Source organism: Pundamilia nyererei, unplaced genomic scaffold (genome assembly GCF_000239375.1).
Source record: "Pundamilia nyererei isolate P.nyererei 1_Seehausen unplaced genomic scaffold, PunNye1.0 scaffold00370, whole genome shotgun sequence".
Taxonomy (NCBI): Eukaryota; Metazoa; Chordata; class Actinopteri; order Cichliformes; family Cichlidae; genus Pundamilia; species Pundamilia nyererei.
Window position 1 is genome coordinate 192432 of NW_005187771.1, and position 16115 is coordinate 208546.

Here is a 16115-nt window from a genome sequence, read left to right on the forward strand (position 1 = left end):
TGTGTTTGTGCTTCAGATGAAAAATGCCACTAAGAAAAGAGAACAGCTCTTTCTGCTTCTCATGTTCAAAAGAACTCACTGGTTACTTCGTTATCTGAAACTGGCTTGTGGTCCAAGCAAGAACCACATCTTTGGTAACTTTAACTTTACGCGGCAATTTTGAACAGAGACCTTCCTTAGTTAAGCTCCACTGCTCTGTTGATTCAGATCACAGGGCATCATCGGCATTTCCTGCATCTAAGATGAAAGAGGAAGGAATGTTGGTGTTGTCTTTTTTTCCTTAAAGGTGAGGCAGTCAGAAATTAGATACTCTAAAGCCATCCCCAGAGGATAAGATGGGCATGCACAGCATAACTTCTCATCAACTAAGTAATTTTAATAAATAAATAAATATTCTGCTTAAGAACGAGCCGCCTTCTGTGATGTGCTGACATGGTACTTGTGGCCCATACAGTCGTAAAGCAGCACACACAAATACACACACACACTGATCTTATTTGGATTGGTGGATGTGTGTTTGGTTCATTGGTTCAGAGAAACAATGCTGCTGGTTATTATCTCTCTCTGACATAACACAGAAATGAACCCAAAGAAAGTCCTATCGAGTTTGACAGGAAGATATCCGTGCAATTCTGGCCTACTCCACATCTCTGCTGCTTCCTGCTGTTCTTCTTTTTCAAGCCGCTTCCCTGGTTCAGTGATGGTTGGTTTAGAAAACGGCAACGAAAATTACTCCATAATGTCAAAGAAAAATGCATTACATAAGATTCAATTCAAACCAGCACAGCACAAAACTTGGGTATTGAAGTGGCTTATGTTATATAAGGTTAGATTCTAAGGTTACAATTTTAAAAGTCTCTTTTCTCATAAAACAAACAAACATGCCAAATACATTTTGGTATCAGTCACATAGTGTGTGATATCTAACATGCCTAACAGGTACATAAAAAAGAAGGTAAGAAACAGATAAATAAAAACAATAAAAAAGCAGTTATATTAAATATTTGTATGGAGCTTTTGGGCATAATTTCCCCAACAGTGTATTTCATTGTACAACATTGTACAAAAGTCTTGAGCCATCTCTTGTCCCTAATTCTTTATATCTTACTTCCAAGCAGCCAGACTTTCTTCTAACTTCTAACTCTGTTAAATTTCATAAATTCTGTTTTCATGGATGCCTGGATGTTAAACTTGATTGTTACACCTGGGAGGCTCCTGACTACAGTATCCGTAATACTCCAACAGTCCATCAAGTGGTGCAGCTTCGTAGCTTACCAAAGTCGTACTAAAACATTTTTTGACAAATTTCTGATCTTGGTGTACCATGTAAAATCAGTTCAAGGTCAGTAAACACAATCAGAATTCATACATAAGGCGCACGGTCGATTTTTGAGAAAATTGAAGTATTTTAAGTGCAGCTTTTTGTCCAAAAAATAAGGTCATTTTCAGTCTGGAGGAATGTTTTTTCAGATTTTTCTTTTGGTTAACACTGAACTATTAATCATTTACACATAACAGAAAACCATTTCTTGAGCTGAGAAGCATCTGGCCCTCCAGTAGACCCATCTGCTGTTTGCTGAACTCTCATCAGAAATGGTCTCACTGGAAGGGTGGCTGTAAAAAAGCCGGAAGGGAAACAGGGAGAAAAGGCTGAGGTATGACGAATTACACAAGAACTGGAATGAAAATCGGTGCAATACCATCTGGAAAACATCTGATTGGCAACACCTTCATTTTTGTAGCATGACAATGATCATACCTGAATAGAAACATACACAATGGAATGCTATCAGTCCTGGTTTGGCCTCCCAAGAGCTCGGACTTCGACATTACTTAAGGGCTGTGGGATCATCTTGACGAAGAACAGAACAAAAGGCAGCCAACATCCAAAGAGTTTTGAATGTCCTTGAAGAAGCCTGGAGTACTATTCATGAAGACTGCTTCAAGAAATTACAACAATGATTGCCTAAGAGTTCAGGCTGAGCTAAAGAATAAAGGTGGTCATACCAAATATCAACTTTCACACACATTTTCCTAGTAAAATATAAGAAATAGGGGGTCGCCCAAGACGTTTGCACAATACTGTAAAATGCCATGTTCAGATACAGAAGTTTTAGTTGAAGATTTCTTTGTAAAGTAAAACCAAAATTTCCTTTGGTCATTAATTTCACCTCTGTGGCTGTATTCCCCTTGATGAAAATGGAAGTATCCTGCCAAAATCCAAATTACAGATGCAGTTACAAAGTGCTCAGTTTGCACAGGATCAGTATTATCAAGAGACCATCGTAAGGAAATTATGGTGGGCAATTTGTGTTGGAATTTGTACTTGACAAACTGGAGACATTTTGAATTCACAGAGGGTTAAAATTACTGATAGAGTCAGCAATTATTACAAATTACTGGATATCCTCAATAAAATTCCTGTGTTGAGACGTAGAACAAAGGTGAGCCTTGGTTCTGGATTAACCTTTTAACCAGTTGGACAGAGGGAGCAGTTGTAGGAAAAGGGGCAAACATAAGCTGAACACAGTAAACATGTGTTGTAATTACACTAAAATCTTGTAATTACAGTGCCAAAGAGTTTACGTCTGCAGCCGATCATAGTGGCAGGCAAGATAGCTTTGAGAAACTGGGTCTGTTGTTTCAAGACAAACCGAACAATCAACTGTAAGAGTTTTAGATCCTAAATGAACAATTGGTATAGGTTGCTGGTGTTACCATTATAACACCAGCAACCTATACCATCCATACAAGACATGATGCTTTTGTATTTTCTTACACCAAATTCTTACCCTACCATCTAAATGTGGCAGCAGAAATCGACCCCCATGAGACAAGGCAACGTTTTCTGTTGTCCAAATTTTGGTGAGCCTGTGTGAATTGAAGCATCAGTTTGCTGCTATTATCTTATCAGGCAGGAGTGGCACCTGCTGTAGCTTTCTGCTGCTGTAGCATGGCTGCTTCAAGTTTTTTGTGCATTCAAAGATGTTCGTCTGCATAACTTGGCCATAACGAATGCTTTTTGTTACCTTCCTGTCGAGTTTGGCCATTGTCCCAGCACGTTCTCACTCCTGAGCGTACATGTGTAGATTCATTCCAAACCGTTCTCACATTTTCATTTTTTCTGATCTCGTAATGTAGAATATATCGTAATATATCGACGATTTGTCGCCTAGCGTAAAATGTTACGCTTTGGGAGTAAGAATGTGTTAATTCTCCTCACCTCTGAAATCAAGAAGGCATTTACAGACCATTCTCTGTAAATCCTAGAGATGGTTATGTGGAAACATCCCAGCAGATCAGCCCATGTGACAGCAACAACCATGCCACATTCACTTACACAGTCACTTACATCTCTATTTAAAGCAAACAACTTGGCACTAATATTCCTGTTTGACAGTAGGCACTTTATTTGAGCACAAAACGACACAGAAGAGCATTATTTTTAAAAGGCACAAGGCAATCAGCAGAACTTTACATGTACATTCTTCAGTTGGTATCAAATGTGATTTTAAGAAAAGCAAAAGGATATGTGTTGAACAGTATCTACATTCATAAACCGCTTTAATGGAGAACTGTTTGTTTCAGTGATCCCTGTGATGAGAATCAGTTTGTAGTGTATTAACATGTCATTTTTTATAAACTAGAAGACATATATGAGCAGAAACAATCATGAACGAAAATCTCCGCCTCGTGACTGTAGTGTAATCATCAATGTAGCTGATTTGTCAGAGTGGGGAATTGGAAACAAGCTTTATCTAACACTAACAACACACTAGAAGCTGTTTCATAATGAAGTCTAAGATTTATGTTGTCTATGTGCACTTGATTCATTTCAGCTCAGTGTAAGTCTGCTGCTGTTTAGTTGCTCTCTGTTTCACCGAGTGTGTCCTCTGCTAGACTGTGTTTGTGACGCAGAGTGGAGAAGAGGAGTGAAAACCACAGCAGCCGACTTCAGGAAAATACAATACACTACTGTGACTGTAATAAAAAGTTTCCAACTAGTGCTAATCCACCTAAATTCTTTGCCTGTGATGATAGTTTGCTACAGGAACTGTAAACATTTTCATGCGCTCAGGGAGTTTTTTCTCTACTCTGACTGGCAGGAACAGAATACTATCTCTGTTATGGGTCTGTCTGATTCACAAATTCAGCCCTGCATTTTCTTCACACAGTGGGGTCTAATGCTGTTCTTGTTTGTGTTCAAAGAAATCTTGTGCGTGAGTAAATGAGTGTAGCTTCCATGAGCCAAAGGGTGAGGTTGGGGCTAATTTACATATCTATTGAGCCATGACTAGTAAAAGTGATGTTTACATCATTTTAGGCCATGGAGCGATTACTTTCTTGGGAAAAATTCTAAATGTGTAATTTGGTGGTAGAGTGGGTCACCGGAATTCAAAGCACATTCACTCTTGTACTCTTAGTCAAGCTAGCATTGGAAAGGACATGTGTTCATTTTTGGAAAGAACAGAATTATATGTGAGGTTTTGGACGAAAGCTTAGACAGCCAGCTGATTATGAGATTGCTTGTTTCACATCCTTGGAAAACACAGGCATGCCGGCAAAGCATAAACAGCACTTGTTCTGCTTTTGTGCAAAACATTTAATGTTTAATTATGCAAGCGGTGCTGCTTAGTGACAACTGATACAAATCTGCATAGTGGTGCACATCAAAGTCAGAAATAGAAGCAGCAATTTAAAAAAAGCACTCTGCTGTTTTCAGATGCTTGTTTGGCATATGTTCGACTTATTGCGTAACAGTGATTGTCTTTTATTTGTAAGATATTCAAATATGTACACAGTTCCAATCCTCTGCAGTGGGGGAAATTTGCCTGTCCTCAGCTCCTCGAGGGCTGTTTCGGTGCTTGCAATAAAATATAAATGTTTGACTTCTGACAAGTACGCCTGTGGAGATATAAAGACATTTGGGGGATCTGGTTGTGTTTGTCCTCTTCAGTTGCCGTGTTCAATAAATTTGCCAAATAATACGAAACAGTATTTATCATTGTGTCAGTTCCCTGCAAAAACTGGCAAAAGGAAAACTAATCTGGTCCTGATGAGTTGATAGAGTTAGTTGTTTCATGTCGGTGCCAACAGAGCACTGCGGCATATTTGCTGTGTATGTGGTACTCCGCCAACATTTGGAGGTGTATTTCAAAATCTGCCAGTCACTCGAGCTGTTAAATAGACTTAAATTCGATTATTTCTTTAAGTGTCCTGCAACATGCAGCTATTTAATAAGCAACAGATGTTTCTTAGAGCTGGTGTTGAAACCAAATATAATGGCTGGGTTGCACCTGGGGAACAACTTGAATCATAGAAAATTAGCTAACTGGCAGGAACTGTGGTCAAATTATAACATATAATGGTCTCACTTGTGGTTCTGTGCAAAATCATTATGGTAACATGTTAAGATATGTAAGGTAGATGGTTGCTATGCATTTAAAATGTATGCTTCAAGTTCTTCCAAAATTTGGCTCTCAGTGTGTGTTTTATGAGAAAAGATGCATTCAGCTTGTTTATTAGTGTCCAAATGGTTTATTGTGTCGGGGAATCACGACCTCAGACTCTTAAATACAGCTACATCCTCACCGGGATCAAAACAGGAGCTTGAAGGTGGTGTTTTTCCCACCCCGTGTAAAGCCAAGACTGGAGAAGCTGTTGTGTTTGGACACCCGTTTGTCAAAGTGAAACTGGACTTGTGAAGCCCTCCCCTTCAAAATATATATCTATGTTCCACAAGCCACGCTGCTTGCAAAATATAAACACAGCATGAATCTTGGATGGGAGCTCAAAAAAGAGCATAACTGGAAAAGATCTCAACGCTGACTTACATGAGGTCTAGATTTTAGAGTGCCCCACGGTGATGGCTTAGTTTCTCTTTCCAGGTCTTGTAGAGAGCAAGAGATGGACATGTCTGACTCGCGGTCTGGCAGTTTCAAGCGCAATGCTTTCAACTGTTGTCCAAAACCACTTTTGTGCATAACCACACACACACACACACACACACACACACACGCACACACACTCACACACACAGATACACGCACAGGAAAACAGACAAGATCTGATTTCAAACTAAAAGCAATATTTTACCAAAACACATCAAAAACAGGCCTTGCTCAATAATAAGAACTGAACTACAAAGGTAAACATCGCTGGGTGGTGATGTTTTATCATTCACAATCCAACAGATTTAACCAAACACGTGTTGGATTCACAGCAGACCACACATATATTTGTACTCTTCCTATCTCACAATACGACCCTTCTAATTATCATCTGCTGGATGAGCAGCATTTAAACTTTGGTTTTACTTTAAGTCGCCTCATCAATTTAACTTTATGCTCTCGCTTTCTCATGCACTATACTTTCAATCTTGCCAATATAATAGCAACGATTTTGTATTTAGTAAGGCTTAAAAGTAGTAATTGAGACCATAAACACATCAGCAATGTGTTTAGAGTGGCTGCAGATAAGTTAAAAAGTTAGACTTTTTGCTCATTGGCCTCCATACAATCGGACTTCTTTTTGCGACCACAAGAGTTGCCCCCTGCTGGGTATTAGTAAGACTGTAGGTTTAAGGCACATGAATGTTATGTCCATCTTATGTCCAACACATAAAAGAACACCCACAACCACAAGACTAGACAGTGGCAATACCTAATCTTTGATTCATTTCAAGTTGCAACATTTTTGTCACTGTTTTACATTACTATTATGTTAGTTAATATTTCTGTGATAACCTTGAGTAGTTTGGGGAAAGCTTTTTTTATTGACCCAGTAATGTACTCTGAGTTTAGGACCGACTATTGTTGCTCATCAGCCTAGTAAAATCCAATGACTTGGATTTATTTCAGCCCCACCAAACACCATCTGATGTAGATGTTTTGAGTTACTTGGATGATTTGTTGTGACATTACCCCACAGTGTGCTGACAAGCTCATGTTTTATGTTTTTAAATGATAAACTAAAGCAGCGTGTGTCCTTATTTATACATTATCTAACAGAAAGTGAAATGCTGAGAGATGAACACACTCACTCTGCAGGGTACTCCACATGAAAAACATTTTAGTTTCAGAAATTTAATTAACCAACCAGCAGGAGTAACAAGTGTGTACACAGAAATGTAATGAAATGATCTGTAAATCAAATCATAACAGAACAACTGTCCAATTACTTGCAACATATGGATCTCTGAAAATCTTTGGCTTCAGCGTAATGAATACATCTCAGAGGACAATCATTTATGGATGGAAAAGTGACTTTACGTGACATAAACTTCTCAGTTATTATCTTGTGACTCTGTGACACATTGTGAAACATTTTAAATCACTAAATCACTATGCACAGAGACCCCAACACAGCTAAATGCTGAAATATGTTATTTTATAATCCTTTCTGTTAAATCTGGAGCAAATTTGTAACATTGTTTTTGCCTGCAAATTGTAAAACCTAAGTTAGCCTAGCATAGCACAAAAAAATAAACATGGAAGCCATTACCACGACTTTTCCCAATGCTCACTAATTGCTCACAAATAGCCTGTCTTCTATACTGTGAATTTAATAAAGCTGCTACTAGTAAACATTTGAAAAGTTTCAATGCAACTTCTTATCAATTCTACTGTTTCTGATACCTATGCTAATCTAAGCTAATTATCTATTAGCTATTGCCAGCTACACCCTAGTCATACAGGCCTAGAGAATGACCGCTGTGGCAGCAACAAGTAAAAGTGTGAAGTCTCCAGTATGTTATTGAGTGATTAATGGAGGTTACTGGTAGTCACTATGTGAAACTGGCTACCAAGAGGATGTTGCACCAAAACCTTGTTAGCAGATTGCTGCTGTTGCATGAGAAACACTGACTTGTCTGCAAACCCTTGCCAATTAGTCACCAAAAGGCAATGAAATTAAGGAAAGTACAACATGAAGACAGTTCTCCATTAAAGTAAAAGGTGCATCTTTTGAAACGCATTGGTTATAGCAGCAAAGCACAACCTTTACTTAGTTAACTTTCTAGATTTCTGGTTTGAATTGTATATTTTTAAGTTTTACTAAGGCTTGGCCAGTAAATGGAACATCTTTGCACATAATTCTACAACTTTCCTGCAAATTATCGGCAACTTCAGTAATTTGCTAGCAACCAAAGCAATCACACTTTTTTGTGTCTGGCTAACAGTTTAGTTGACAGAAAGTACAATTTTAGATTTACCACAAATACCTTTCCACATCAAACCAAGATACTACCAAATCTTGGTTAATGGCTGACCTACAACTAAATCAGCAGATGAAAAGGTGTTTGTCTGTTTGTTTGTTTTTTCACTCAAAAGAATAACCATTTAAACTGCAAAAGGTAGGAAAACTTTGTATACGTGGTATAGAGATTTACAGTTATAATATTATTTAACATGTTGCATAATTGTTGAAGTTACCATATATTATTTTAACTGGAATATAACTTGACTTCACACAGGGAGCGTTAGAGCAACAGAAACATGTGCAGGTGCGTGCCACCCAGCAAAAATTGAGCTTAAAACAGTAATTTAATGCAATATGAGATTTGCCTTTCATTTTGTGATTTGAGTAGAAAATAAACCAGCTCTGTTGCTGTGTTTTCATAGCATGCCTGACAAAACTACACCATAAAATAACCTTCTTCACGGTGTGCATACAAAGATATCCTGTGCTGTATGGGAAGGAGGGGCTTAGTCTGGAAGTTACCCTATCAAATGTGTGCTTAAGTGTACAAAGTGTACAAAGCAAACTGGAGCTCACATTTGCAAATAAACACATGTGAAAAACATTTTTTTACCGCATTTTCTGAATCATCTATGTGAACCAAGCCCTTTGAACAAACATATATTCTTGTGTGCGCACCCTCGCTGTATGCCAGATCACTGACAATTACCAGATGGCACAGGGAGGCTAGACAGCCCAGATTAATCAGGGCATATGTCTTCACGCTGGATGTGACATTGGATGATGTGTGTGTCTACATAGCACAGGCTAGCCTGGATGTAGTGTGAGGTGATGTGTGTACTTTTTTTATGTGCACACAGAGAAAAAAGCATGTAGGGGTTGTGTCTGTGCTAGGCGGTGGATGGTTTATGTCTGCAAATATCCTCTCTCACTCGTTCCAAATCTTGGGCTGTGTTCGCTTGACTTGGTGTGGGATCCTGTGTTTCAGATTTGTAGCATCCGAGTGTGTTTGAGAATACAGTTTCTGAACTGCTCATAATGTTTGCAATTGTTATGTGTATGCACCAGTGTTACTAAGTGACTGTCAGCCAATTTTAGTCAGCTGTTTGTGTTTCTGAACAAACAATTTCAGCACCGATGCATTAAATTAGTTTCCATACCCTATTTCTTTCACTGTCACTGACGTCTACAATAATAACATAGCTGAGGTTACATAATGAAAGTATTGTTTATCTTCCCTTAACCTGAGCACAGGCTGCTTAAAAACCAGCCTTTTTGCCAAGTCAAGTGCTTTACATTTGTAGTCGTTCTCATAACCAGCAGGGGGCAAATCTCTTGTTGCAGAAACAGGTCCGATCATGTCGAAGTCTGACCTCAGTAAACAATCTCCTGATGAGTAAATGTTTGCAGACGCAAGCTGAAGATACCGACCACCACAATGCTAAACTCAAAGCTCGAGAATGTCCACAAACCAGTGGGTGACTGTGTATTCAAACTATCAAAATGTTCCTTTGAGTTTTTCTGCTAAACCCATGTTCTTGCTTAAGGTGTGGATTTTTTGCATTCTGAGTGTCCAGATGGTGGTTAAAATGTTTAGCACCAATCATTTTTCAGCAAATAGAAGGACAATATGTTCCACTCTAGCTAGCACAGAGAAAGCTTTTATTGGCTGTTCCCTTATTCAAAACGAGTCGCCACAGCGGATGCATCCACATATTGAATTTGGCACAGATTTTTAGGCTGGATGCCCTTCCTGATGCAACCCTCCCAGGGATCTCCACCTTCTCTGTGTTAGCTACTATACTAGAGGATTTTTCTTTTTTTTTAACTGAAGCATTGACATTGCTAGAGGCTTGACAGGTTTTAAACTTTCCCCAAATGCAGAAGCTAGACCAACAATTACAGTGAAAGAAAGCATAGAAAAAAGTGCTCATGTGAATGAGGCAAGCTGTATGAACTGCTTTGAGTCCACTATATAAGAACCAGTCCTTTTACTAAATGCTGCAGTCGTTTTAGGTAAGTGCACATTTTGCCATGTTCAAGTTGAGCTACTACCCTGGAAAGATAATGCAATACACCAAGAACTATGTTAACTCCATGTATCCAAAATGAGATTTTTATGTTATGGAACCAGTGATCATTGCAGTGAAAACAACAACTCCATGTAACCCAACCTTAATGTCACTTTAATCCATGCTCTCTGTGATTGTGAAACTAGACTATTTGCATGTGTTTCTGTCATCTTCTTCTCACATTGTTGCTTTGTGGTTGGTTGCATAACTGCTCCATGAACTCAAATATAATGCAGCTTCACAGGTTTGACAAGATAGATAAAATAGTTAACATGAAAAGATAAGAGAAGGAATCAAGGGAAAGAGAAAGAAAAGACATCAACCACGCAGAGTGGTCAGGCTGCATACTACCCACAGCATCGCTCTCTGTCCTTTAATCTTTCAGTGCCGGGCTAATTCTTATTGGCGTTATCAAGATTTCTCCCTCCTTGTTTTCACTTCTTCTTGGCTTGCAGACTCCTCTTCAAAAAGCTCTTGGCTCTTTCTACAGTTTGTCACAGAGGCAATCCCCTTCCTCCACTAAAGGTCTTTACATAAAATCCACAGTTTTAGTGTTTCGCAAGTAGGAAGTCTTTAGATTCCCCAAGTGGTTTTAAGTCCAGTCAAAGGTAAAATAAAAATGAATTACTTTTAAAATCACCACAGTCCATTGTGTAAATCTCATTCTCAGCCATACATATGTACAGAACTCCCATCGCACACTTAAAAAAGAAGTTTTTGCTTTGGTTTGATTGTTTCATTTTCTTCTGCAGCCGTTGATGTAGAGAGTTAAGTTTTTATTTTGTGTAAATTCTTCAAATCCAAACCAAGGGTTTAATTTTTTCCCATAAAAAGGTCACTGACATATTCACACATGTAGGGTCATGTTATATTGAGATCTAGATAGCATGGTGGACTAATTTCTGAACTTCACCTAGAAGGTTGTGATTTTATTTTTTTCCTGTGGCAAATTCCCCCTTAAGAATCAACTGTAAATCAAAGTCCTCACATTTATTTATTTTTCACAATTGCACATGTCTTTTATCTTGAAGTCTTGCTTTCTCTTAATCGAGAGAGCAGGAAAGGCAAATCCACTATCCTCTTGCAGTATTCTTCACCCATGTAGATCTTTCAAACCCCAGTTCTTCCATCCTTCAGTGCATCTGCCCAAGCAAACACTGACGATCCAGACCTCCATTTCCTCTTCTGTCTATAGGACCATTTTTTCCCCCCAATCAGTGGATATTCAAAAGGCCCCAAGCTCTCCAGCCCATCTGTTTATCCATCCATTGTCCCATCGCTTCTTTCTTTTTTTTCTCCAATCCTTTCCTCTCAGAGGTCCAGACGGAAGGCGCCAAAGTAGCTAGCAGATTCTTCTGCATTTACCATGGTGGGGGAAGAGACAGAGACGAAGATCTCGTCACCGGCCCTCAGTTCAAAAAGTCCTCCCTGGTAAACGGAGTGTAGGGCGTACTCAGCGTCTGGAGCCCAGCACTTGGTTCCCACACCTTTCAGGAGCTGGAAAAAAATTACAAAGAAGAGAAAATCATCCCAGTGCTAATGAAAGTGCTGAAAGGTACAAATACTTCAGGGTGATCTTTGATTGTTTTAGGAAAACAGAGATGCTGTACCTGTATGGGGCTTGGGTAGGACGTTTTCTTGTAGACGCACTGCACCAGTTGGTGGCTGACGCTGCGCTGGTCCCCCTCATTTGCAGATGGGGATGGATAACGGAAATACACCTGGACAAAGGTGGAAATAAGTTAATGCAGTGACTTGTTTTATGTTTTTTCCTCTTTGACGTGCCCTTGTTTTTGACAGAAAAGCAGGTTTCCTGCAGTCTACCTTACAGGTAGACCCTACTTGTAAGGTAGACCCTACGATAATGAATCCAATCATGTTGTAAACAACAATTAATGGTTAATAAAATTGAATATACATCAGTCACAGACACCTTTATTCAGCAGCTATCACTACAAGGTTAATTAATGACAAACTTGTCATGTTAAAACACACAAAAATATGGCAAAGTGCCTGGAGCATCTCCTCCATCTGCATAGCTTTCTCACCTGTGAGTACAGATAGTACCTCCCATCTTGGGGCACTCGGAGCTTCCCATTAGACAGGGTCATGTTGTGCAGGTGAGCTCCTAGGCTCTGATTGGCCCATGAGCGGACCAAATGGCGGCAGGACTGATGAAGACCAGGCATGATGCTCAGGGAGGAAGAAAACCCTGTTGGCAAAGATTAAAAAAGTGTCAAGAGACAAATTCTAAACAGAAGAGGGAAGAAAAACTGTCACATGGGGATGGAAAATAAAAGGAGTGGGGAAAAACAAACCAGCTAAAGCCTAGAAATCATAGATTGGATGTAATAAAAAAAAAATCAATACCAGGTTTAAAAACTAAGCAAAGACACATATCAGTGAGTGTTTGCCCAAAGCTCATAAGCGGCAGCAGCTGGCAAAATGAACCTTGAATAAATACAGTTTGTGACTCCAGAGTAGTGCACTTCTTTCTTACAGCCGCCAAAGTTGAGCAATAGTTTGCCTTTTCCCCTAAAGCCCTTAAAATATTGAGAAACATCTGAAATACTGAGTTAAAAAAGATAAAATCCTGTGATTAAAAAAAAGCACTTTTAATTACAGTATTATTTAAAATTTTGGTGAACGATGTTTACATTACACAGTTGAGCCACCATGTCTATTGGACAATGTAGGCGATGTGGAGTTTCCTTCTGAGTACTCTGTAACAGGGCACTCTGAAGTGCACATTCAAACTTGTACAATGGCCACTTAAAGCAGAAGTGGTGATTTAATCTTTGGTTAAGCCTGTTTCACCGGTAAGAGGCACCAACTTGAAGCCAAAGTCCTGTAAGATGCAGGAAATACTGAATACTGCTGACTAGAACCATGTGTAGCAGTTTTCCTCATGGCAGAAATTAAACATTTAACACAAGTGATTTCTCGTGCATGCTGGCTTTATTTCCTCTGCCACGTGTACTTGTGTGACTAGTGTGCAAATCTGAAACACTGCCATCAACAATAGAAGCTTAAGTCTATAACACTACAATGTAAATGCTGTGATTTATTAGCACATAACCATCACAGAGACCTTAACTGAATAAACTCTTCCATCTGATCCAACGCTGAAAAATGATTTTCAATCCACAAGTGCGAGAAACTGCAGTTCCTTTAGTGGCCACTTGAGGCTCCAAAAACAAGTCACTTTCCAAAGGCTTGCATTAAAAAACATGTTTACAGCCTGATACCAAAAACTGCATTAGCTTTTCTCTTCATAAGAACTCCATGCTGGGTGATTTTTTATTTTAGAACACATCCACCTGGATACTGAAGGGATGGGGGGGGTACATTCACTTTAAATGAAAAGCTTTCCCAAAAGAGCTTCACCTCTGCTAGTCAATGAAGTGGACTGCACCATTGTGTACGTACTGTTTTAGCAGGTACTATCCAAAAAAGAATATGACTTACTGTATGGAACAAACCATCCAAGACGTGTGTTACTGACCTGTTGTCTGTGTGACAGTCGTGACAACTTGGTCTTCAAGATGCACTGAAACTGGAAAACGGTAAACGGAGATGGTGTGCCTTTAAGTACAAGTTGCATTTTTTGAAACTTGTTGGCTGCACCTCTGCAGTGCAACTTTTACTTTGAATGTAAAAGTAAATTTATTGTACAGTTTTTCAAGTTGCACTGCTGCTCAGCTAATAGTTAGCAAACATTCGCAGACAAACATGAAAAACAGGAAACTGAGGCAGTTTGTTACCAAACAAATCGATTGCTTGGAGGTTTTTGGTGCAGCAACTTCCGTGCAACCAATTTCCAGCCAGGAACTATCAGAAACCCTAACAACCAGTCAGGAAAGACGCAGTTACAACTAGCAAATGGTGATGTCCAACATGGCGATAATTCACGGCATAACTCTTAATGTCTGCAAAATGTGTGCAAGCTTATCTTCATTAACTAATACGTAAGCATGCTGTGCTTTTGCTGTCCACATAAGGTACCTTAGGGCTCCAAACAAACCAACGTGGCAACAGCCAAAAGGCAAACTCTGAAGCTTCAAAACGGACAGTCCAAACCCAGATGGCAAAGTCATGGTGACGACTTCAATTCTTTACACTCTCAGTTGTAATTAGTCGGGTCATAGCTTGTGTGTGCCAGCGTGAAACAGTTTTCTTCATGTGTAGGATAACTTCTCTTTCTAAGAAACACCCATCGCGGATCAAAGTTCCTCCTGTACTTCCTTATGAGAAATCCAGGCTTAATGTGTGAACCTCACCCTCTTACACACACACAGTCTTTCTAGCTCTTGCACACACACACACACACAGCACATTTCTTACCCTTTGTCAACTCAGTGGAAATAACATAAGGAAGGCTTTGCCAGATTGTCAACACCCTTCAGCTTGCACGACCGATTCAGATGAAACAATACCAAAGTCATGAAAAACACATTCCAACTTTAAATTCCATGTTTTATAACGTGTGTGATTCTGATCTGTGAACTATATAAATATCTACTTTACTGCCACATACAGCATACTGGTAGACCTCACAGACCCAGCTTAAAACTTCAGTGTTTCTTAGTAAATGCCTCGGGCACACAGGAAGTGGTACGAAAAAGAGCAGCAGAGTAGACTTTAATGTGCTTCTAAACATGCTACACAGGAAAATGGGGAAGAAAATGTGATTTGGAACTTTAACAGATGGAATAACTTAATAATCCACCCATTCATCTTTTTTAATTGGTTATACAGATAGGACCAGTGGAAGGGCTGGAGCCAATCTCTGCTATCATTGGGCAAAAAGTGGGGTACAGGCTGGACAGGTTGACTTCCATCACAGTTCACTAATTTTGATTAAATAAATAATCAAACATACATGTTTTTGGTTTCTGGGAAACCAGAGGCCCCAGTGTGCACCAAAGAACTCGATAATAATACATTTTATTTCTTTGTGAATAATTTTAATAAACAAAGCTTCCTAAACAGGACTGTAGTGTGTGTAAATCTGAAAATAGCCACTGGGTGTGCGTGACACTCACGGACTGTAGCGCTACATTTCTGTGATCTAAGGAGCTTGGAAAGAAAAGCTCTAGACTTCTTTAAGTTTCTTGAAGATTTTTTATCTTTCATCCGAGAAGCTTCTTCAGATTATTTTCTTTAGATATTTTTTAAACTTCATGAGCAGCTGCTCCCAATGCTCCTCAGTGTTCCTTAGTCTAATTCAGTCCAGATGTCTGCACCATGTAGGAACCAAAACTGTTTATGTGCTTATCGTTGATTTTATCCAATCAACCCACAGTTTTGTGCATGCTCGGCACATGCAAAACATACGGCTCAGCGGCAAAACTTTCATTTTCCTCTCCGACTTCCCGAAATCTTTCGCCTAGATTAATGATGACCGCTTAAACACAGATGCCTCACCTTGAGAACTGGCGTCTCTGAGGGTCAAGTGGGCAGATGGCCTCTGGGTCACGGGGCTCATAAACTTTGACCCTGAGTTGTTGAAATTGTGAGGCATGGTTCTCGCCTCTAAGGGAGGAAGGGGATCAAAGAACATTAAAAAAGTTAGTGAGAAGGTGTGTGTCTGTCTGTGTTTGTGTGTGTGTCTGTAGACAAAGGGATGCTCACCAGTGAAGATGCGCTTTGAGATGATGCTATCTGCCACCTAAAAGAAAATATAGAAAAACATACAAGTCAACAAAAATGTGAGAATAAGAAAAAAAAGGAATTGTTCACTTTATGCTGTTAAATTTAACATCTTAGCGTGACCTAAAAAAAAAAAGAATGTGCAAACTCACTGCTGGATAAAAAGTAGGTTAATGTAACATGGTGAGCTAG

General features: G+C 39.3%; 1 protein-coding gene across 1 annotated transcript in view; it reads right to left on the reverse strand.

Moving 5' to 3' along the window:
* Positions 1–6073: 6073 nt before the first annotated feature.
* tnfsf10l (TNF superfamily member 10, like) overlaps positions 6074–16115 on the reverse strand; it is a 71238-nt gene continuing 61196 nt past the window's right edge. Inside the window, exons 3-7 of the mRNA XM_005752653.1 lie at positions 15906–15942; positions 15699–15806; positions 12320–12483; positions 11882–11992; positions 6074–11768 (exon numbers count right to left, since the gene is read on the reverse strand). Coding sequence (XP_005752710.1) covers positions 11583–11768; positions 11882–11992; positions 12320–12483; positions 15699–15806; positions 15906–15942 — 606 coding nt within the window. The 3' untranslated portion in view covers positions 6074–11582. The remainder of the gene's footprint in view (positions 11769–11881; positions 11993–12319; positions 12484–15698; positions 15807–15905; positions 15943–16115) is intronic.